Source organism: Pseudorca crassidens, chromosome 5 (assembly GCF_039906515.1).
Source record: "Pseudorca crassidens isolate mPseCra1 chromosome 5, mPseCra1.hap1, whole genome shotgun sequence".
Classification (NCBI taxonomy): domain Eukaryota; kingdom Metazoa; phylum Chordata; class Mammalia; order Artiodactyla; family Delphinidae; genus Pseudorca; species Pseudorca crassidens.
The window spans coordinates 83,818,774-83,842,573 of record NC_090300.1 but is presented as its reverse complement, the minus strand read 5'-3'; the positions used below and the strand labels follow the sequence as shown (position 1 = coordinate 83,842,573).

The 23,800-nt window shown below is 37.4% G+C and overlaps 1 protein-coding gene across 5 annotated transcripts in view; it reads right to left on the bottom strand.

Moving 5' to 3' along the window:
* Positions 1–510: 510 nt before the first annotated feature.
* The window catches only part of GSK3B (glycogen synthase kinase 3 beta), a 197,278-nt gene continuing 173,988 nt past the window's right edge, over positions 511–23,800 (bottom strand). For 2 of the 5 annotated variants that reach the window (XM_067738770.1, XM_067738772.1), the window contains 2 exons: positions 19,932–20,030; positions 511–5,316 (listed from right to left, as the gene is read on the bottom strand). In XM_067738770.1, the coding sequence (XP_067594871.1) occupies positions 5,249–5,316; positions 19,932–20,030 (167 nt within the window). In that variant the 3' untranslated portion in view covers positions 511–5,248. The other 3 variants (XM_067738774.1, XM_067738771.1, XM_067738773.1) reach the window with 3 other exon arrangements.

Genomic DNA, 23,800 nt, shown 5'->3' with positions numbered 1-23,800 from the left:
GATGAAAGTTAAAAGAAAATACAGCTACACCAAACCATGAACACAGTAATCAGACAGCAGCTTATACACATTTGAAAAATTCGTCCCTTTCAGGGATGTATTCTTTCTTTTCAAAGCAGTGTCTGCAAAGCTTCCTCTACATCAAAGCCAAAGGTTTCCAAGATGGAAGCTGCACCTGTTGGGGCTATACAATGGAATAAGATCATTTGAAAGAAGAACTGGTGTTCACATCTTGAAGATTCATGTTTCTCTAATTGGAGGAACGAAGTGGTGATGTGACTACATATTGCAGTGGCAGAATAGGTAGGGTGAAGAAAAGAAGGTTGGGTACTGAAATAAAGACCACACACTTGTGAATTTTAATTTCATTTCCAGGCTAACCTACTTTTTATTTAATGCAAATTACAGTACCAGTTAACTATTTCCAAACCAAGTCACATAGAACGAAATGTATTTACAAGGGAATGGGGAAAGGGAAAAAAAACATTGAGCATACTTTTCACAAAAAAGTTTATATTTAAAATGAAAAAAAAAAATCAGTCACAGAGGCATTCAAGTAGTAATAATGTTATACAGATTTTGCTTTTCCTTTATATCAAGACAGATTTGCACAAGTGTTTGCAATAGTTTGTATACAACCCACAGTCCTTTATATATATATATATATAATAAATTTTGTTTTTTAGATTTGATTTTAAGATGGAAGTGGTCACGCTAATTGGTATGTGTACAGGCCCAAGTGATCCATCGGCAACACATTTATGAATGCAAATTTTACAGGCAAGCACATTTTCATACATCTATCTGTATCTGCCTGTAGACAGATATAGTAAGAAAAAAAACTTAAAAATTAACACAAGGAAGTCTACTTTGTCAAGCTAACCCCTTATGTACTGGTTGTCATTTTGCTTTTATTGCAGAGGTGCAAAACGGAGCAACAAACTTGAATAAAATGTCATAACCCTTGTGAAAATAATCCAAACCCCAGGGATTACTTTCAAAGCCTCTCAAACATAGACCTTAGTCTGGGACTCTACTCTGCTTCTAGTTGTTTCTCTTACTTTCAGTGGCTCAGGTTTCTATTAGAAAAGACAGATTTTATTGTAAAGCATGCTTAGTTTATTTTTCTGTATAGGGGAGAAAGTGTTCGACTCTGTGATTAGATGATCACTAACATGAACAAGAAGAATCAGATACAATTTTGGTTTAAAACAAAGAAAAATCCCCAAACTTCTGGGAATCTGGCACTGGCCAAACTTCCTTTGGAAGATTCCAAAGTTAAATCCCTTAAAAAGGAAAGGGAAAAAGAAATGAAATGCCAGTGTCTTTATATCCACAGGGATAGAGAATACAATAGTCCTCTCAGAAACCTTTGCATTGGTGCAGACAAGATGACTGGTTAGGCAGGCTTTGTTAAAACACAAATCAAAAATACGTGTCTAAAAATTAAGAGGACTTAAAAAAAAAAGGACACAGCACGTTGCTGGAAAGAAGGTGCAGTCTTCTGCCTTGCTGGAATGAACACGTGATATTTCAAAAATAGCAACCTTTGGTTTGGTAAAGTTTTTTTTATTCTACTCAAGACATATGGAGTACTTGGAGGCAAAACAAATTTGATTTTTTTTTCTTTCGAAAAAGGCCTTCATGATGTGCACACAGTAAGAATTAAACTGATTTTTTTCAAAGATAAATTAAAATGACATTTCATTGAACAGGGGTAGAGGTGGCAGGAGGGAGGAAAGTTCCCTTGCGAAAACAACAGTCCTCATCATGCGGGCGGCAATTGTGCAGCAGCCACTAGGAATTGCACCACAGCATTTTAGACCACTCATGTATCAAAACTGATACATTAAGAAACTTTGATTCATAAATCTAATTCTCTTTCTATTTCTTTCTCTCATTTGGGAGGGAAGTAGACAAGGAGGAGAGAGAGAGAGAGGGTGGAAGTCTCCCGGAATCTGCTGTTTGTAAGACCCATGGTTAGGGTTTGGGGACAGAGACGAGCAAAATCTAATCTATTCAATATCCTCCAGCTCTAGGGCTCCCTGGCACTACACTAAGTCCCTGGATGGACCGAGTGAAATGAAACTGGTCACTGCAACTGAGGAGGAAACAGATGTTCAGAACCAAATCAAAGGCAGGGCTTAAATGAAATGAGATTATGAACATGGTTTCCTCTTTCCACTCCTGAGCATGGTATCACTGAAATTAACTGTGGAAGGGGCAAAGATAATGTGTTATGAGTGAGCTATTATTTCAAAGGGAAAGGGGCGGGACAGGGAGACATGGATAGAGAAACCAATTAAAACTTCCAAAATGAAAAACAAAAAAACAAACACATGGAAGCGAAGGCACTCCAAACTATATAGATACACTATACATTGCTAGAGTTATTGTTACAATAATACAGGCCGGTACCTACTGTACAGAGTTAAAACTATATGGCTTTAAAAAGCTCGTCTACAATTTGTCTGATTATTAAACAGAATCACTGCCCTGAACAGTAACTTTTTGCTCATTAATAACAGTTCCTGGGTCCACATATTTACATACAAAACAATAAAACTTAAATTTAAAAACATTGAAAGAAAATATAATGTACAAGCTTGAATTTGGTGAGGAGCTTTTTATTATTATTATTATTATTATTTACAAAAAGATATTCAGAGACCTGGATCTCACTTGTATAAAAGAGTTCTGTGATCCCGCCATGATCCTTGAGAAAGAAAAATCATGCACCTCAGCCCTCACACACACACACACACACACACACACACACACACACAATAAAATAAGAGAAAAGCATCTGACTTTTCTCTCTTCTTCTCTTACCCCATTTGTGGGGGGAAAGTGTTTCCTAAAACAAGCACAGATTTTTATGGACTCTAGCAAGTATGCCAAGTCCAGAGTAGTGTCTGTGTCCAAATGTTTGGCTGGGCAGTTTGGTCTGAAAGTAGGTCCATTCCTTTGTCACAGACCTGCTGTCCAGCTTCTTTATAAATCTTTTCTGAAAATCGTCTATCAAAGCCATTCCCTTTAGGAATTATGCTGCCAAATACTTTGATTCAGACTTCTTTCAAATCTTAATTTGCTCTCGGAAGCTCATGATGCAAAGTAAAATTCAATTTGATTTGGTTTGACTGAGTGTGTTTCCCTTCTCATGAACTCTGATATAACCAGAGGCTTGAGAAACGCTTCTGTGGCTTAAGAGCTTAGCCAGACAGTGAGTGAAAACTAAGATGGCTCACCGTTGTCTCTCTGGGTACTGGTTCATGTCAGCAGGCAGTACGACTCTCTTGGAGAGTCACACACACTTTGTTAAGAAGCAGGACAGGGTGCTGGGACCTGCATGAGGGCTGCCGAGACACTCTACTTCCAAATCACCTGGAGGGCGAGACCCCTAACATGTCCTAAGGTGGCAACAAGGAGGGTGAAGGGAGGTTACACACAATCTGGGGCTCAGCTCTGCAGCCCTACAGTTATCAGCTAACCTTGGAAGGTGTATGGGGAAGGAAGGAAGGTAGGCGGGAAAGGCGGCCATCACTCAAGTGATCTTTAAATGTAAAGTACAACTGATTGTGCCTTAAAGATTCATTAGGTCAAGTAATGGCCCATAAGCACCAAGGTGACTAAGGTTCATTTTAGAGTATATAAGGCCCGCATAGATGTCAACCTTAAACATATAAACCAAACTAGTTGTGAAAACCTATTTCCTCACTGCCAACATAATCCTTCAATTCTCCTTGCTTTCCAAGGAATATTGCTTTTTCTTCAAAAACAGAGACTGATTCTTACACTGTTCACTGATTATACAAAGAATAACAGAAACAAAAATTCTTAACTGGGTTTGGGGGGAAACATTCTTCTCATGCTTCAACCAGTCAATTTTGATACTGTGGACAAAAACAAACAAACAAACAAACAAAAAACCCAAAACTAAAGGCAGTATTGAATCTATGTATATAACATATATACACACATTTATATAATCAGCTTTCCTATAAAGTCAGCAGGTACAAGTGACTGTTTATATCATTTTGATGTGTAGTTTTTAATATTCCTACCATCTAAAATTATAATGGTCTATCTCACATGCATCAATAAATAAAATTTAAAAAGCATGAGGTTAAAAAGGCTGAAATTAAATACAGATTCTAGATTTGGATTTAAAATCAGAACTATATGCAGAATGTGGCACTTTCTGCAAGCTCATTTTGCAATTAAAAAATATGAAAAATAAACCAGTAGACTGTTACAGTTCACATTATTTAACTGTGATGTCCTCTCAAGTGTATCTTTCCAAGGGAAGCAACTTTAGAAAAAATCTGGACAAATTCATCCAGTGGTGAGACCTGCCCCTGGCCTGTCCCCTTCCTCCAGGTTCGTTAGCTTTTGACCTCTGCAGTCAGAGGGGCCAGCTCAGCACCCTTTTTAGTCTCCTCCTAGGTCACTAGATTAAAACTGTACTAAGATTTATAGAGAACCTTTGGTCAGGCAAACAAAGATCCACACACAGAGCACACACGCTCCTCCTTTGACAGCTTCCTACGTAAGTTTCTTCACCACTAGCACTGATTAAGAGCAAAATAAAACCTTGACAAATCAATTAAGAATTTTCCCCTTATAGATTCAAACTTTATTGACCTCCAGGGTTACAAATGACACACATTTCCTTTTTTGTCTGCCACACCTGCCATCAACATGCCAAAGGCATGTCTTCAAGTACCCGAGGATATGGATTAATTTTACAAGTGACATTTAAGTCCCCATTGAGTTACACCTGCTAAGCTCCCAACCAATTTCAAGCTGTGCACTATACCCAAGTCTTACACTTGACTTTAAAAGAAAACAAAGTTCAAAAAAACTTCCGCACAGAACAAAGTTTTCTTCTTTTGTGGAAGGGGCATGAGGCAGGAGTCCTGTTTTTAAAGTATACAACAGCAGACTTTTGATAAAAAAAAGATTGTCGTGGGAGAGAGACTGTGTGTTCTAGTGCCCCGCTTTCCCCTCCCCACGACCCCTCCCAACCCCTGGGTCTCCCTCAAAGTGAGAATACAATGAAATTGGTTTGTATTTATAGATATTTTACAAGGTTAAATAAGAACAACAATAATAATAAAAAAATTGAACACTAAAATGAACAGGTTTTTTTTCTCTTTTTAATTTTCTTTCCAAATGTGACCAGTGTTGCTGAGTGACACTCAAGTAACTGGTGGTTTTTCCTGTGCAGCTGGCTGCTCGGGACTGTTCAGGTGGAGTTGGAAGCTGATGCGGAAGCGGCGTTATTGGTCTGTCCACGGTCTCCAGCATTAGCATCTGCAAATCAAAAGCCCCAAGAGAGAGCATGAACAATGCTGTAACACCCCAGAGAGAAAAGTACGTGGCCTCAACTGCAGGCTGAGAGCTATATCTGGAACGTTGTTTTGAATATGGCCAATACTACGAAATCTGAATTTTCTTCTGCTTAGAGTTAAGTATGTGCGTTGGCCAGGTCTTGGTACAGAGAAGACGGTATCTTTGAGTAAGTTACAGACTCAGGGAGCCAGAGACCATTTCTGTCAAAGCTCTTGCCACAGCTGGGATTAGCAGAGCATGAATACTCAGCTGGACTCTAGCTCACTTGAAAATAAGTGAACAGTGTACAGCTGTGAAAACTTGCTAAAAATTCTGAATGGTGTTACACTATGCCATCTGCTTGAGTGGGTGAATGAGTGGGGCAGTGAAAGTAATATGGGTCAGTGGTGATGGAAGAAGCACCAAGCATAAATCAAACTCAGCTGCTTGCTTTCTAGGTACAGTCCCCCTTCGTTATTCATACAAATGGAAGACACAACCAGCAAAAAGGAAATTTCAGCCATTGTAGTACCAATTCCCTTATTCAATTCAATAAAGCATCTTATAGTCAAATGTCTTAGCACTTGAGCTTACTTTACCTAATCCTTTAAAAATACATATAACTTTACAACTAACTTGAACCCCTGCCCCCCCCACTCACTTTTTAAGGTCCATTATTATTTCACAGCCTCCATTAACATTTACACAGACATTTAACTGTGTCCAGACTGGCTCTCCATCTCCGGTAGGCAAGATACTACTGTTTCAGTGGCTTGTCAAGTGGCATCCCTGTCATCACACACGTGACTGGGAATATACTGCTAGGCAAATTTTCTCTCAAAAACTTCACACTAAGCCCTGAGCAAGAAGGGAAGTGGCTTGACTGAGATGGGCAACTTCCAAGAGCCATCGCCCTAGAAGTCCACCACCCTTGGCTATCAAGGCTAGGGACACCAAAAAACAGACTCAGAAGTTTTGTCTCTCTCTCAAGACTGCAGCTCTCCTGTATCCTATGTTGAGTAGAGTAAATGTTATGGTTGAAGGCAACATTTAGTCTTTGGATCTTTCTACTTTGAATTTTTTAATTGAGCAAGAAACAAAAGACCCCAAGGATACACAGCAACTGTAGCTTAAGGAACTCTTAAGGATTAGCTTTTCAGTTTATCATTTTGATAGCCACTCTTTAAAAACTATACTTCCTTCCTAAATTCCCAATTGTTCCTCAAAACAATCTACCCTTATATACATTTAACTCAGCCTTTGGGGAAAAAATGTTTATATCTCTTAATAAGAACGGTTGTGTTTAATTCATTTTACTTCCTTCAAAACATCTATAGCACTATTTGCATGAAAATAAGCACAGACATTATGACATCAGGATCCACACGTTAGTTTCATATTGCCCATGGCATGGCATCATGCTAACTTATCTGCATGGCACATGGACAGGTGGCAAGAGAGGGTATATGATATATAGCATATAACCTAGTCTCCAAAGGCAGGCAAACAGCCCTTCCCAATAATCAGTCAGTAATTGTACTAATACCTCATTCATTAACTCTTGGTTTTTCCTGGATATGCCCTACTTAGCAGGAGTTTTATTCTCAATGATCATCCAAATTCTGTGCATCAATAACCTAACATCAATTCCTATCCAGGCCACAGGTTCCTATAAGGCTTTCTCAGGAAAAATGTTCATTTTCATAATTTAGGGACAGGCTACATTAAAAACAACACTCCTGAGAAAGCCTGGAAGGCACAGAGATATTTCAGAATTATAATGCTCCTCACAAACCCATGCTTATTATTGCAGCATTTCTCATGTTTTGGATGACACTCAGAACCTGCATGATTATCATCAAACAGCACTTTCCTCTCATTTTCAACATGTGAAGATGACAGGTAAAACTGTCACATTCTGGTCTTCCTCAGGACTTAAGAGATCAGCACACATACCAGCAGTGTTAGCAGCTCTGGCTATAGCAGCCATTAGCTATTGGCAAACATTCACCAAGGCTCCTCTACATTGCCAGCCCATTACATTAATTTACTCTTTGGCAATATCTTATTTAGCTACTAATCTGCTATTGTCCTTTCAGCGGCTATTACCTATGAGCTTATGACATTCCCAAAACTAGTCTTCCCTTCCTTGGATAAATTCAAAGGCTGCTTGTATGATCATAATAAAAAGCATAAGTCTTTTAAGTGGGCATATAACCAGAAACAAAATCACGTTCTGAATAATAAAAAACATTCATATTCCTCAGGTTTATAATTTAATGATCTCTTATTTTTCTTTGAATTATTTCCAAATCACCTAATGAGTAAAATTTTAACAGCTAATTATTTTGATTACAATTATCCTTGATATCACAGGATAATATAGTCACAGCACTGGACTCATTCATCAAAAACAAACAAAAACCCTATGCCCTGTGCAATGAACTCTACTTAAAATCAAATTATACATGTCTTTCCTGAGAAAGGAGAGTTCTCCGCTTTTCAGAGGGAGACAAAGCACAGGGAGGAGAAAAGCAAAACAAACAAACGTGACTCTCCATAAACTCAATAGTAGCTCCAACAGACTGCCTGGTTTGCTAAATGAGCAAAACTATGTTTTTAAAGTTCTTCTTGGTACATGCTTATTTTGATCTCACTGTCAAGTCTGTAAATTTATTTTACAGAGTTGAATCTGAATATGGACCCTCTATAATAAAAATGTTCATTAATTTAAAATTCTGATAAACTGTCACTAGACTTAGATGTTTACTACAATTTCTGTAACTTTTCTTCTCAAGCATTTAAAACAGTAACTTTTTTTTGACATTCTTTTTTTTAAATATTCTTTTCCGTTACAGTTTATCAGACCGGATATTGAATACACTTCCCTGTGCTATATAGTAGGACCTTGTTGTTTATCCACTCTATATGTAATAGTTTGCATCTGCTAATCCCAAACTCCCAGTCCATCCCCCCCAAACACCCCTCCCCATTGGTAACCACAAGTCTGTTCTCTATGTCTAAACAGTAACTCTTTAAAAGCAGCAAAGCTCATTTTGCCTCTCCTTCATTCCCTTCCCTTTACATATGTACTGGTAAAAGTGATGCAACCTGGCATTAAGATTTAAACTAAGATCTTTTGATTATAAAGGATCCAACTATGAAGAGTCAAAGATTGACTATATAGTCTCTTGTTTTCAGTCTTGAGATGCTCTTCTGAAGTTCACAGTGATATATCTTCCTTAAATCTAATCCAATTTCACAAAGTTGTACAACTTAATAACTGTGTGATTTTGGAACAAGTTATTTAACCTCTCTACCCTCAATTTCCCCATCTGTAAAATGGTGATAATACCACCCATCTATGTAATAAGGCCTAAGAAGTGCTTAGTAATTGTCCAGTAAATGGAAAGGTAAAAGAGACACCTAGAAATACAGAGATGTATAGTTTAGTGTGACTGCAATAACCACCATCACCACCACAGTAAGTATCAGTGGTAGCAGTTGTTGACATCTGGGTGCTTACCAATGTGCTAGACATCATACTAAGTATGTTGCAAGCATGTCATTTAGCCTACAAAGCAAGAAACAGGTACAATTATTGCACCCATTTTGCAAATGGTAAAAAATGGATGCACAAAGCGATGAGATGTGTCTAAGGTCACAGAGCTAACAAGTGGAGAGCTGAGCACAGAGGGAACAGAGGAAGAATATGATTACCTTTATGCCTATAGGAAACAAGCAGAAAAGATTTCCTAGCAAAGGGAGAAGAGAGGACTTTAATTCAGGCCTAACCCCTACATAATCCAGTGTGATTTCCAGAAGTCTATTTCTATTAACTAAAGAGTTACTACATTAAAACAGGTGAATTTATAATATGAAGAATTAGGAGGATGGCTATTTTATTATCTAATTTTCAAACAGTCTCTATGGGGTATACAGAGATACAAGTGTTTTGGAAACAACTATAGAGCTGATATTTCACTGACTTCCAACATTCCTAGAAACCAATGCTCATTACCACCCCTCTGATACTGCTGCACAATAAACCAACTAACCAACAAACCAAACGAAGGATGGACTTGAGGGAGCAAGGAAAGAATAATTAGTTTTGGGGGAGGAAGGTATAAGACCATTCTTTTACATTGTGGTAGCCACCCTCGAAGATGACTTCAATGAGTCATGCACCTCTTGGTGTCCATGCCCTCATGCAGTCCCCTCCCCCAGTAAATAGGGATGACCTGTGTAACCAACAGGATATTGCAGAAATAATGGTGCGTGACTTACAAAGTTAGGACATAAAAGACACTGTGGCTTCCACCTTCTCCTCCTTGGATTGCTTGGCCTAGGGGAAGCCAGCTGCCACAATGTGAGACACTCAAGTAGCACTACGGAAAGGTCCACGTGGTGAGGGACTGGGCCTTCTGCATACAGCCAGCTCACAGTCACTAACCACACGAATGAGCCATCCTGGAAGTACAGCTTCCAGCCCCAGGCAACCAGCCTTCAGATGTCTGAAGCCCTGGCTGACATTTTGGCTACAACCTCATGAGAAATCCTGACCGAGAATTATACAGTTAGGCTGCTTCTGAATTTCTAACCCATGAAAACTGTGTGAGATACTAAATGTTTATTCTTTTTTTTTAATGTCTTTTTTGTCTTTTATTCGTTTTTAAAAATTTATTTATTTTTTTACTTTTGGGTCTTCGTAGCTGCATGCAGGCTTTCTCTAGTTGTGGCGAGCAGGGGCTACTCTTCGTTGCGGTATGCAGGCTTCTCACTGCAGTGGCTTCTCTTGTTGTGGAGCACGGGCTCTAGATGCTCAGGCTTCAGTAGCTATGGCTCGCGGGCTCTAGAGCACAGGCTCAGTAGTTGTGGCGCACGGGCTTAGTTGCTCCGTGGCATGTGGGATCTTCCCGGCCCAGGGCTTGAACCCGTGTCCCCTGCATTGGCAGGCAGATTCTTAACCACTGTGCCACCAGAGAAGCCCGAAATGTTTATTCTTAAGCTGCTAAATTTTGGGGTCTCTTGATACGCAGCAATAGATAACTAATGCATAAATATAGGTCAAATACTTAAATGCCAGTTAGGGTTTGTGTTCACAAGCCCATGAACCAAGTCCCTCTACAAAATTAGGTATGCTCCTAATAACCTGTACAAGCAAGAAAGATTGCATCAGATGTTCAACTGTTTTTTCCCTAATGCTGAGAAGAGTCTATGGTTCTATGACTTTTGTATTGGATATGGCAAAGGGAATTTGTGCATGTACTGTATTGAGACCAATTTTACTCTGTGTGACTTCAGATGTAAAAATGACAAGTTGGGCAATCCCATAGTAAAACTAAGGGTGAAGCTCTAAGGTATTAGGTTCCCAACAGAGTCCACCAAGCTGCGATTTTTGTCCTAAATTCTTATGTACAAAATTCCATATCTGATACATATATTTTTCAGGAGAGGATTCACAGTTTTATTCTCAGATTCTCAAAGATCTGTAAGAGTTGCTACATAATCGAGTCATGGATTTGATGGGCAGCTGTCTCAATTCCGAGGAAACTGCATCATCTAGCTGCTCAGGCAGTAAACCAAAAGTTCTTACCTCAATTCTTCACTCCCCCACCCCCGCCAATGCATCAGCAAGTCCTGTCCATTCTCCCTCCAAATGTGTCTGATCAATGTGTAAATGGGGAGGGGAAGGAGAGTGAATGGAAGGTCCCACATTTACAAACTATCATCAAAAGGTTTAAATAGAAAAGCAGAAAACAAGGGAACAGGTCAGGAGGAAAGGACAGAGAATAAACAAAGGAGCTGGGGTTCCTAAGACTCTGCTCAGTATTCCAGAACTATGGGTCTATAAAAGTTAAAACCTTCTAATTGATACAAGTTTTCACTGTCTGGCTCAACAGCAATAATGGAAATGTTTTATCTGCACTCTCTAATAGGATGACTGCTAGCTACATATGGTTATTTAAATTTAATTGAAATTAAATAAAAATAAAAATGTAGTTCCTTATTTACCCTAAACACGTTTTCAGATTCTCAAAAGCTATAAAATCATTATTGGCATATTAGTAGAAGAGCGTATTTCAGATATATCAAATCCTTTTTGTGCTTTACATGTACTTTACAAGTATACTTGGGAACTTTAAGTATACTTTTATTTCCTTATTTCCTTTATTATGCTCTCCCAAGCCTATATTATGTATTTCTATTCGCCAGCTATCCTGTTTTTATAGCAAGTTAGAAATGTCTCATGACAGGTCAACTCCTCTAAAAGATAAAGTTTTGGAGGCCTGGGCCACGCTGTTTGTACTGTGTAGCTAACTCAGGATGTTGCTATTCAAGCTGTTCCAAGTGGAAATGCCTCTACTATAAAACTATGTCTCAGACATTCATGTTATTAACTGACACATGAACAAACAACACATGAACCATTACTCACAGAGAATTAAAGGTATACCCCAAAGTTATATTTAAACCGAAATCATAATCCACACTAATGAAATCAAAGTAGTATCAGTATTAAGGAAAAGGATTCAATTTTCACTTTTCTCTTTATACTGTCTACTATGATTTTGACAATTTTGTGTGTGTCATAATGAGGGAGAGGGAGGGGAACCACTCCTCAGCAAAGCACCATCACCTCTCATGTCGTATTATTCCAAGGAAAAGGTGTGGCACAAGACTCCATGGTGGCTTCAGTCATTTAAAAAATAGAACTGAAATTCAGGTGCTAGTGAGCCAATCAATCCAGCAGCAAACCTGGAGGGCTTATCAACAACACTGTTTATACTTGATCTGCCAGCAGTAGAGGTCTTAGCTGCTGTGAGTTCAGGGGCAGAGCACATTTCAATTAAGAGGCTTGGTTGTTCAGGGTAAAAAAACTGAAGGCCATGGGGACACAGGATATATTTTCATCTTTTAAGTTAAAAGACTTAGCTTAGGAACAAAGAATTAAAAAAGGCATATGAATATAAACAGGTAACTTCAGGTAAGGAACTGAGGAACACCTGAAGAACACCCGGAAGAATGTCTTATAGGACACTCACCAACTTAATCAAGAAGGTTTTATTACATTACTTTTGGAGGAAGAAGGAAAAACCCAGGTAAAATTTTTGACTTAATAGGAAAGAACATGTTTTACATAAAAAGAAGCAATTTCCTAGAAGTGATACTTAGCACTGCTCTGGTGAAAATAATGACAAAGATGGTTTGACTTTAGATACCTATACCCAAACTCACTATGTGAACTTGAAATTCTAACAGAGGGTAGATATAGTCTCATTGGTGTCAGTGAATTTGTCAAACTGGCACATATGGATGGAAGTCTGTATTTCAAACACAGAGCCAATAGGAGGAAATGGGTATAGCACTGTACCTACACCCATCTTTTTTCATCTGCTAAGTTGGTAATGCATAAAAATACACGTGTGCACATGCACTCTGCACTTCCCCCACCCCACTCTGGGCTGGCTAGTGTTGAAGTAATAGAGAAGTGAAAAAATATGTGCATTACCACTGTAGACTGGGACAAACTTTCTGGAAGGCAATTTGACAATATGTATTAAAAAAAGCTTCCTTATATCTTTTGACTCAGGAATTCTTCTAAAAACTGGGACACAACCCAAATGTCCAAGAATAAGGAATTAGTTAAAGAAATTATGGTACAGGCTTAGAATACTGGTTGAATACTAAAGTCATGTACTCCCCTTCCCCCAAATAGCATAAGCCCATTAAAAAAAATGGGACAGAGTTATCTCTGTCCACTGATAACTAGACTAAAATATATTAAATAGTGTTACCTTTGATTTTCTTTGGAAGTGAGAATACGGAGAGTCTTATTTTCTAAAATAATTATATACTGTATTTTTAATAGAGAAAAATCCTTGCGTTTTTTAAAAAAGTTATATATTTTTATAAAATTTCACATACATTTAGGTTAAGACAAAGAGAAAATAGACAGGAAAGAGTTCGGAAGATGAACACCTGAGAGCAACACTGTGGGTTCTGCAGCTAGACAGGGTATGGGTGCAGCTTTCCCAGAGCACACTATACAAGTGCCACAGAGGCAAAGGGTAATCATACTTGGGGGTTGCGGGGGGATAAAGGGATGGTAACCATCATTTTAGGAAAGTAAGTATTTGATACACTGACTTAATTTAACATTTTATTTTTCAAAATCAGTGGAAACAAACAATGGGAGAAATTACTCTGGGTTTAATTCTGCCCAGCTAGAAAAAATTGTCTGGTGATGTAGAAGGTGACAGGGTGACAGAAATTCTGGGGTAAAAATAACTGTAATAGTAAGAAAAAGGGATCACTATCCCTGGCTAAACTGAAACATGACTTTAGCAAAATGCATTTCAAAAAGTTCAGGGAACAAATAGGTATGATTTTGTAGTTACAGTCTTCAAAACGGGTTAATAACTGACAAGAAATAGAAAATTATGAAAATCAAAATTCTGACCAACCAAACAATTGCACATACTCTCAATGCAAAGTAAAAGGAGAAGAACCAAAGAAACCAACTAAAAGGGTTTTCTTTGATGGGCTCATAATTTAAAAAGTAGGGCACACATCCCAGGAAGAATAGAAAATAAAAATGTGCACTTGTCAGAACAGGCCAGATTTGGTTTAAATGAGGTAACAGCAAAGGGTTTCAAAGCAAGATCAAAAAACATTAAGCCCCCTGACCAGGTAAAAAGACAGAGAAGACAGACCTTGTCCAACTCTTATCATGATTCCCTTTTCTGTTAGAAGGGTTTTCAACCTGGAAAGGATATAACAAAAATCCTAATAAACAAAATGCAGCCCGAGGAAGGTGAGGGAAATCTATACATTTTAAATGTCTTTAAACCCAGAATCTATAGTCCAACAAACACATTCTTAAATGGATTACAGAAATTCAGTTTACAAATATTTAAGCACTAGAAATTTCCTTAAGTCTTAAAAAAAAAAAAGATTTCATTTCCATCTTTGACAGTTTCTTTTTTGATGGAAAAAAATCTGAAAGTTTTCTTGACAACAGCAAAGCATTTAACTTAGTTTTCATAACATTATTATATAAATGAGTATGGTAAGGTTGGTCTGTAGTTAAGAGACCAGTTATTCAGAGACCGTCAGAAGAATAATACCTAGTAAGCGTTGCATAGTCCCATTTAACTTATTTTATCAGTAACTTCGGTAAAGGCAACAAAACAAAACAAAACAAAACAAAAAACTAGTAGGCTCTGCCTTGTCCTGTTTAATATATTCTATTAGTTGCTTGGATAGAGGCAAAAAATTGATGTGTTTATGAAATGTGCAGATGACAAATAATTGTATAGAAAACCTAACATCCTGATACTTTAGAACATATTCAGGATTAGGATTTAAAATCCTCATTAGTATGGAGGGGATACTAGCCATCATTAAAATTTGAAGGACTTTTGCGTGTTAAGAATTGGGTTGGTTTTCTATAATCCCAGAGTAGGATCACTGAATGAAAGAGGATTTCTAACAAAGTGATACAAAGATGGAATGTGTTACTGAATATTCCAGTTACTGAATATACACAAGCATGAGACACTAGTTCTCAGTAGATAATAAAGAAGGTGAAATCAGTGGTTTTCAAATTTGTTTTAATAGCAGAACTATTGCACTGGAAGAAGACTAATATATACAAAGCAGAGAGAAAACTGCTCTAGCTGAAATTCCCAACCACATCTCACACTTAACTCAGGTGGCACTGGATCAGATTATCTCTAAAGTGGTTCGTATTTGATTAGCAAAACCATAATTCCTCAAGATGTATTACTCTAGATGGTTCAGATGAATGGTCTCCCAAATGGAATAATTGGGAGGATCTGTTGGGGGTGTGGAGAAAAATCAGGTATAAATATCAAAATAAGAAATTATACTTTATGGACTGAGAGTGGTATGTATACTTTTCATGAGTTTCTCGTGTCAATCAGAGCCACAGTCAGATATAATGCCCCCAGGCACTGAGGTATTCTAAAAACAATTTAAAAGAATGAAAGTTTTTGAGGGAAAAAAACTCCCCACCACTAACAACATCCATACCCACTAATTTAACACAACTGTTTTAATTTCTGTATATTTGTATCTAGTTCCTATCCACACGCAAATACATATTTTGGCACAGTTACCAACATGGTACATAAGATTTTTAAGTTTTCTCCACATAAATTAAGATGAATATTTCCACAAATGTAAGTTTCATAATAATTGTCTTTCATGGTTACATACAAATGGAGATTTCATAATGTACTGAAACATTTTCCTACTGTTGACCATTCAGATCATATTGGCTCTCTTCTTTTGTTATTATATAATTATTCCTATTCATATCTCTGTACATGGTAGCTTTTTTCCTTCTATTAGATGTACCCTAAAGTTAAGATTCCTAAAGTGGGATTAGTGAATAAAAAAGTATGAACGCTGCTGTGATAGCTCTTGTACATAGTAATGCTTTCCAACAGGTCTTTATCCATTCATCTGCAGTCACTACCGGAACCTTGAATACAACACATGGAAAAAGTAGTTGAAACATCTGCAAAAACAGTTTCCTCAGTATTAATCTCATTAAACTGATAGAAGCTATCTTTACTATTTTCAAGAAAGGTGAGAAAAATAGCTATTACTGTGATATTCTATTGTACTGATCAAGGTTCTTTTGGAGAGGCTAGAGAATAACAACTATATATTCCCGGAGTAATCTCACCTTTAGGCCATGGAATAATAACCTTTATGCCACAATTTGGATAAGAAAAGGTTTACTTTCTTTGCTTTTCCAGAAGTAGCAATATAGAGACTAAATTGAGATTTCTGCCTACAATGTATTTAAAATTTAATAAGACCTAACATCTGAATACCATTTAATAACTTTGGCTACCAAAAGAAATTGACTAAAATCTAAAGCTTATTTCATGATAATATAGTCAGTATGATCACGGTTGATGGCATCTTCATCATTCTACTTTGCTCTTCTTCTGCTTTTATCCTACCTACTGTAGGATTTAGCTTTGCTCCCAGATCAACGTAAATGTCACAGAACTCCATTCTTATTTAAGTCAGCTATAAACAACATAAAAGCTTCTGAGGCAGTCATCTAGGAGCCTCTGTATTCTGACGATCTTGCTCAAGATACAAACATGTTTGACAGAAGCTGAACTTCAGTGGTGCGGAGCATCAGCAGAAATGGTATTTTAACAGATCAGAAGATAATTTCAGGGCTATGCTTCTCTTCCAAAGTTGTTTCTTAGTGATCTAAATCCAATGTTAGATGACTAGGAGGCACATTCTCAGGCTAGTCAAAGTAGATATTCTGCTTCTTGTTGATACGGTTTTGTCCTAAACTAAAAGTGGCTCTATTTTCATGTATATCCTTCATTAAATTGACTTATACTAAGTAAGCCAATTGTTTAATTAGAGGTACATATTGCAATTAATTCACCCAAAGACATATTGGGTTCTATTGTGGTGCTGCATCTAGGGTGGGTGATTAGAAATTCTAATTTTGATAATTTTAAATTAGAAAAATTTCCAGGTTCAGATCTTCAAGGTCTGAAGCTTTGTAGCTTAACAGTTTACTTCTTCATACCTTGGAACAGACCCTGAAATGCTCTGTGAGGAAAGTTTCAGCCATGTCAGCAGGCATTCATTCCCTCACTGCTTGGGTGGAGAGATGGGGTGCCTATTTATTCAGGCGAGGAGAGTCACAGGTTCTTTCATAAGAATGATCCTTTTTCATAAGAGGATGGATGTCAACCTGCCTTTCACATGGCTGGTTTTTAACATTTCTGGATCTGTCCTTACTTGGCAATAACAATAATAAAAATAGTGTAGCAGTTTCCTTTCACTGAAAGTCTACCATGTGACCAGGCAAAGTGTTAAACACTTTGTACATTTTATATCTTACTTCTCACAACTATATGTAGTGGGTATTTACTATTCCTGTTTTATGGATAAAGAAACTGAAGCTAAGAAAGACAACAAAGAGCATGTATATTTTTAAGGTGTTACTAAAGAATATAACTTATACTACCAAATTCTTATTTAAAATATGTGTACACGCACAGACATATATATTTACATAAATACAGGTGGCCGTTAAGGTCATACAGTCAATCCCTTCATCTAGATGAGTATTTCCTGAGGTATGTTTGGTGACATTTACTTTGGCTTGCATTACTTTGGCCCCAAAGGAAACTGTTTTCCTTTAACTACACTGTGGTGGTATGCCTTTGGCTTACACTGAAGGGCATGAAGGGCACTTAAGAAAGTATCCAAATGGAACTCACCATTACATTTATTGTTGAAACTTTATTGTTGAGAATTTCATTTACTCTTATCTCTTATAGTACCAAATCTGTGGCCCTAAAGGAGAAATACTTCTCAAACAGCAGAGTCAGAAACACTTTGCTTCTCCTAAGCCACCAGTGTGCTTTTAATCTAATGAACGATGGAAATTTTTTTTTTTTTTTTTTGCGGTACGCGGGCCTCTCACTGTTGTGGCCTCTCCCGTTGCGGAGCACAGGCTCAGGACACGCAGGCTCAGCGGCCATGGCTCACGGGCCCAGCCGCTCCGCGGCATGTGGGATCTTCCTGGACCGGGGCACGAACCCGTGTCCCTTGCATCGGCAGGCGGACTCTCAACCACTGCGCCACCAGGGAAGCCCCAATGGAAATTTTTAACAGATATCATTTCTTTATTTACTTTAGCCACTAGGAGGCTCAGAGAAATATGTGAAATCCTTTCTGATAACTATTAAGATACTCAAGGCATACATTCCTTTAATTTTAGCTCTGCCCTTAGCCTACTATTCCTCTATTAAATTCCTCATACCCTGATCTATTTCAACTTTAAAGTAAATTCTCAGGACCAAAGTCTAATGTCAGTTTCCATATTTATGTTGAAATTCGATTTCAACAGCTATAAAATGTATATACCACAATAAAATATTTTTTGAGGACTGCTGTAACCTGTATCAAAGCAACATCAAAATCAGGTTACATACTAGGATCCTACCAGGCAGACAATTTGCCCAAAACCTTAGTTGCAATCATTAACTAGTTTAGTATTTCACATTAAGAAAATCATTTAAAATTACCCAAAACTTACCAATCATAATTCTCATTGTTATTCAGTCTAAAACAATTCCTAGAAACTAGATCAACAAGTAAATGTACTAGTTCGGGGTTAGGGCCTATTTAATGTTTTGAACAATCTGTGTAATCTAACATTGGCCAGTGAATTATTAAGTTTATTAATAGCTCATCTAAGTAATTCTGTCTTCCTTCTAAATAGAGGTCATAGTTAAAAACAAAACCAAAAACAACCTCTATATTTTTACATTTATAAAATTCAAAGCACATTTCAGTACATAATTGATTTGTACCATATTACTCTAAGAGAGCACTGCCACTCATTTTACAGATTGAGAAAACTAATAAGACATTACTAAAACTAATAAAGTTCAAATGACTTTCTCAAGGTTAACATGTGCTGATGAAACTAGAACTAGAAAAGAGACCTTTCTTTCCAAACTTTTTCTGGCATGAAGACAGGCCACAGATTAGAATTAAATGTTTTAAATCCTTATTAGCAACATTCTAAAAGAATAAGATCGGACAGGAACAAACAACTCTGTGTCAGACAACATGAGAGAGATTTTGACCTCACTGTTGAATGCTAAGAACTAGTAATGCAAGATTTTATCTCTTGGAGCATAAACGCCCTTTGGCAAAAATGGGTCTGATCCAACTCAATTCAATGAAACAGATGATTAAATAAAAATGGAGTCAGCTCCTGACATCTGCGTTTTTGGTGGTGGTGGTGGTAGTGGGGTGTTGAGGGGAAGATACCAAATTCTTTGTGAGCCCAACTGTACTACCTACTATATTGCTAACTTCATTTTAGCTGTCCTTCCGAGGACCTTCAATTCACTCAAGGGTTGGGTATTTTCAAAATATCTGTAATGACAGTAATTCTCACTAAATCAGGTCCCAACATTAGCTAGCTATGGGACCAGCAGTGTACCTGAGCTCTAAGCTGAGAGACCATGTGGGCATTCTTTTCTTTTTGGATAGACAAGATTTAGTCATATTCTGATCTAAGTCTTAGCTAAATGTATTGGCATTGCAGTTTTAGCCCTTTCAAATGATTAAATTACACCAATCTATATTCATACTTCTTGAAAATTTGCCTCTCTAGTATATTAATATAATTTATATTCAGGGTGATGGAATTAAAGTGAATTATCTTCAATAATATTACATTTGTACAGACTGCTTTCTGCTATAAGCATCTCACTTCACATATTAATCAAGAAATTATACAGAAAGCATGACTTTTAAAATAACAATTATGGTGACATCACTTAACATTATTATAAGATATTTATACCTCATATATAAAGCATTTATGGGGTCCTTTTATGCTTTTTGGAAATTAAAGCAACATTTTATTCCCATTTAATCATTTGGCTATGCTATGTTTTTGATACTTGGAAGGCACTAAATGTTCACATTCACCAAATGAGATAAAATGAAGATAAAAACAAAATATGTTTTTATAGAAGAGACTTATGTATTCTCACCTGAGGCTGCTGTGGTATTTGAAGGGGTTGAAGCAGCTGCTTGAATCCGAGCATGAGGAGGAATAAGGATGGTAGCTAGAGGTGGATTACTTGACAGTTCTAGAGAAAAGGTAAGACGCATGTGTTAGAATCCACTCTTAAATTTTATGTGAAACTATTTTATTGGTAACACTAACAGAAGATACAGCATTAAAACATTGGTTTAACAGAAAAAAAAGACATGATAAACCTACATCTGAAACTAAATCATGAGCTAGTAATTAACATATAGAGAAAGTCCACAGAAATGGTGTGATACATAACAAAGGCACTATCTGCTAAAATTAGGGTATCTCTGAGAACTAAAGATAGGCCGGGGAAAGGTACTGGTCAAAAGTTTGAGGGTAAGCATATTAATAAGATATATTTCCATCTTTTATTAACTTAAATATACTAGGTTTTCCCTTGGTGCTCTGACAGTATTTGACTGCAGGGATTGAGGGTGACAGTGTCACGGAAAAGAGAATATAATTGCAGTTTGTACTTCGGCATGCACAGACCAAGTTACTCGATAGCAGGTAAGATTTATCCAAACAGTAGTGGAAACGGGATTTAAGGAACACCTGTTTAAATTCTCATTGCTTTTATTAAAAATGTCTTTACTGAATTCTACTTTGCTTTTTAACTTAGTAAGATTATTACTTTTTAAAAGTTTGAAATACGCTTTTATCTGCACATGGAAAGTTTCTCTCTGTCAACTGTATACAAACTGGCTTTCTTTAAAGAATTAAGTTCTGTATATGAATCTTGAGAAAAAGATGATATTGGACTTAATAATGTAAACAACTACCGAGACATGGTGGTGAGCTTGTACATAAAATTATCTGGTGTTAACTTCCGATAATACGACTTCTTCTAGTCTGCCTGGGATAACCCTGGTTTATTCTTGTAGTTCTGGCATTTAACTAGTGAGTGCTTATTTCCACTCTAATAAGTGTCGCTATTAATAATTCTTATTCCAATAATTTGAAGGAATAATTATACGACCGTACTAGCTAAAGGAAGATGTTATCCTCTGAGCTACAAGCAATTCACAGTTACGGCACGGAGTAAAAAAAGTTAGGAAATAGTATTTTCTTTAAATTAAAGTAAAATTCACATAATATAAAATTAATCACTTTAAAGTGTATAATTCGTGGAAGTTAGTACATTCACAATGTTGTACAACCATCACCTGTACCTAGTTTCAAAATATTTTCATCACCCCAAAGGGAAACCTTTAAGCAACTACTCGCCATTCATCCCTTCCGCCAGCCCCTAGTAAGGGAAATATCGTTTTAACGCAGTACTTTACAAAGCCCCTGGCAATACTGATTTATTCAACTTGGTGCCTTAGTAGCTAAATTTTGTACTAAATCAGATACTAAATGATAACCAGATTCTGGTAAAAAGAAGCAATATGCTGATGTCAAGATATATGAAAAATGAATGGGAGGAAAAGCTCAAAACTGAGAGAAGACTATTCATTATCTTTTCCCCTTAAATGAGAAGACTTATTAGGTCAGCTCATCAAATAATAACCTTCCCTGAGTTGGAAAATCACTGCCCTAATGATCAGGTTTGAAGAGATGCTGTTTTCTCATAATCAGCTTTAGTAGCTGTTTCAGTTCTCACTGAGGTACAGAAAGAGCCAATGTAGTTTTACTTCAAATCAGTCCAATTTTAACGCACAACCTTACACCTAGAAAAAGAAAAGAATCACTGATAATTGCCATGGCTGATGAGTTTATGGTTCTAAGAATAAAAATTAATGTAAGATGTGGTAGTTACTCTTCAGTAATCCAAAAGAAAGTCAGACTTACCATCCCAGTTAAGATTAAAATCTTCTAAAATAGAAAAGCTTCTTTAAAATCCACCCATCCATCTACCCACCCACACCCTCATCCAACTAACAATACTGAGCATGAAAGATTGTGTTAGGTCCCAGGATAGACAGATAAAAAGATGGTTGTCTTTGTCTGTTCAACAGAAATAGGAAATGGAAGGACAATTACACAAATAAGCTGGCAAGAAAGGCATTCAATCGATTCGAGACTGGGACAGTTTTAAGTTAAAAGATCTCTATGACTATGAGCCCAACATCTAAAAGAAAACCCAAAAAAGGAAAAGATGACCAAAGATTTTAATATAAGACATTCTGACAGAGCTACAATTGAGATAATCTTTAAAATAAACTGAGTATCAGTGGTCTGTGGTCACATGCTGTCCATTTTCTCCCATTCACTCAATCTTTTACCAGATCACCTATCCTTGTGTATCTGCATGTCCAATTGAGGGCCATGGTGGTTTTGTGTCTTATTCTGGTTAAGGTGTATGTATGCGTACACACACACACACACAGTTGCAGGGTTTGAGAAAAACAATCCTCTTTTTTACTAGGTGGTAGGGGGGTAACTAATGAAAGTGAAAGGGAACAGCAAAGAAAGACGACGATAACCAAAAAAAAGGAAGCTATGGGATACTGGAGGCTTTGCCACATCTAAAGACACAGGGGAGAGGTAAGTAAGGTTCATGAAACAACTTAAAAGACTAAGTTCTTAACCTAAAGTGAACGGTGGATAGCCTTTGGGGGCGGGGAGAACTTTTGTGAAAGTTTTGAGTCACACACCCAAAAACTTAAGAAATTCTAAACTGGACAGCCACATATAGCTCTATTATCTCTCCAACTTCTATACACCATTGTCCTTTTCCTCTTCCTTAATTATATGTATTCCTTCAGGTCCATTGCTTTCCATCCATTAGCTCTTCTCCACTTCAGAGAGCTTGCTAACTGTCACAGCTTTTGCTTGTGTGAATGAGGAAGCCTCCATGTATTATAGCACTGTTTTCTACACTACAAGTCTGTCCCTTTTGTGAGGAGAGACTATGGGCACTTCTGTGGGCTGTCACAAGTAGTCCAAAATGCTTGCAATTTTTTTTTTTTTTTTTTGCATGCAACAATTACAACCTACTCCCAATCTCCCTGTCTATCCATGGCACTGAATAGTAAGGAAACGGAGGCAATGAGTATGCATACAAAATGCACAGAAAGAAAGCAAAAAAAAGGATGGCATTTTGGAGGACAGAAAGAGCAAAGCAACAGACATTTTTAGAATCAGGGAAAGTATATGTATTCTTTTTTTCTTTAAATTTTATGGACTGATTGATTGGCTGTGTTAGGTCTTCATTGCTGTGCGCGGGCTTTCTTTAGTTACAGTGGGCGGGGCAACTCTTCGTTGCAGTGCGTGGGCTTCTCATTGCGGTGGCTTCTCTTGTTGTGGAGCACGGGCTCTAGGCGCTTGGGCTTCAGCAGTTGTCGCATACGGGCTCTAGAGCGCAGGCTCAGTAGTTGTGGCACACGGGCTTGGCTGCTCCGTAGCATGTGGGATCTTCCTGGACCAGGGCTCGAACCTGTGTCCCCTGCATTGGCAGGTGGATTCTTAACCACTGTGCCACCAGGCAAGTCCCAGTATATGTATTCTTAAAGGCAGAGAATATGATGGCGTGTAGAAGAGATTGAAAATGAAAAGTTAATATTTATTCACTAAATATATGTGTGAGTCTTGAGAGCAGGGAGATTATTAAGGAAACAAGGAAGCCCATAATATAAAAGTGGGTCTAGCTATGGAAAAGAGGTGGGAAGAATAAGAGACCGCATTACTCCAGAGACATGGTTCAAACAAAATGGCAACAGGTTCCAGAATGTTTTAGAAAACTTCATGCATGACAACGATTTCTTCAACCAATTGAAGATGCCATAAAACTACTCATTAAAAGAAAAATCCCATAGTAGTTTATGAGGAAACATTATGAATGTTTTGACGGTGTATCAATCATTATGTGGTCCACCA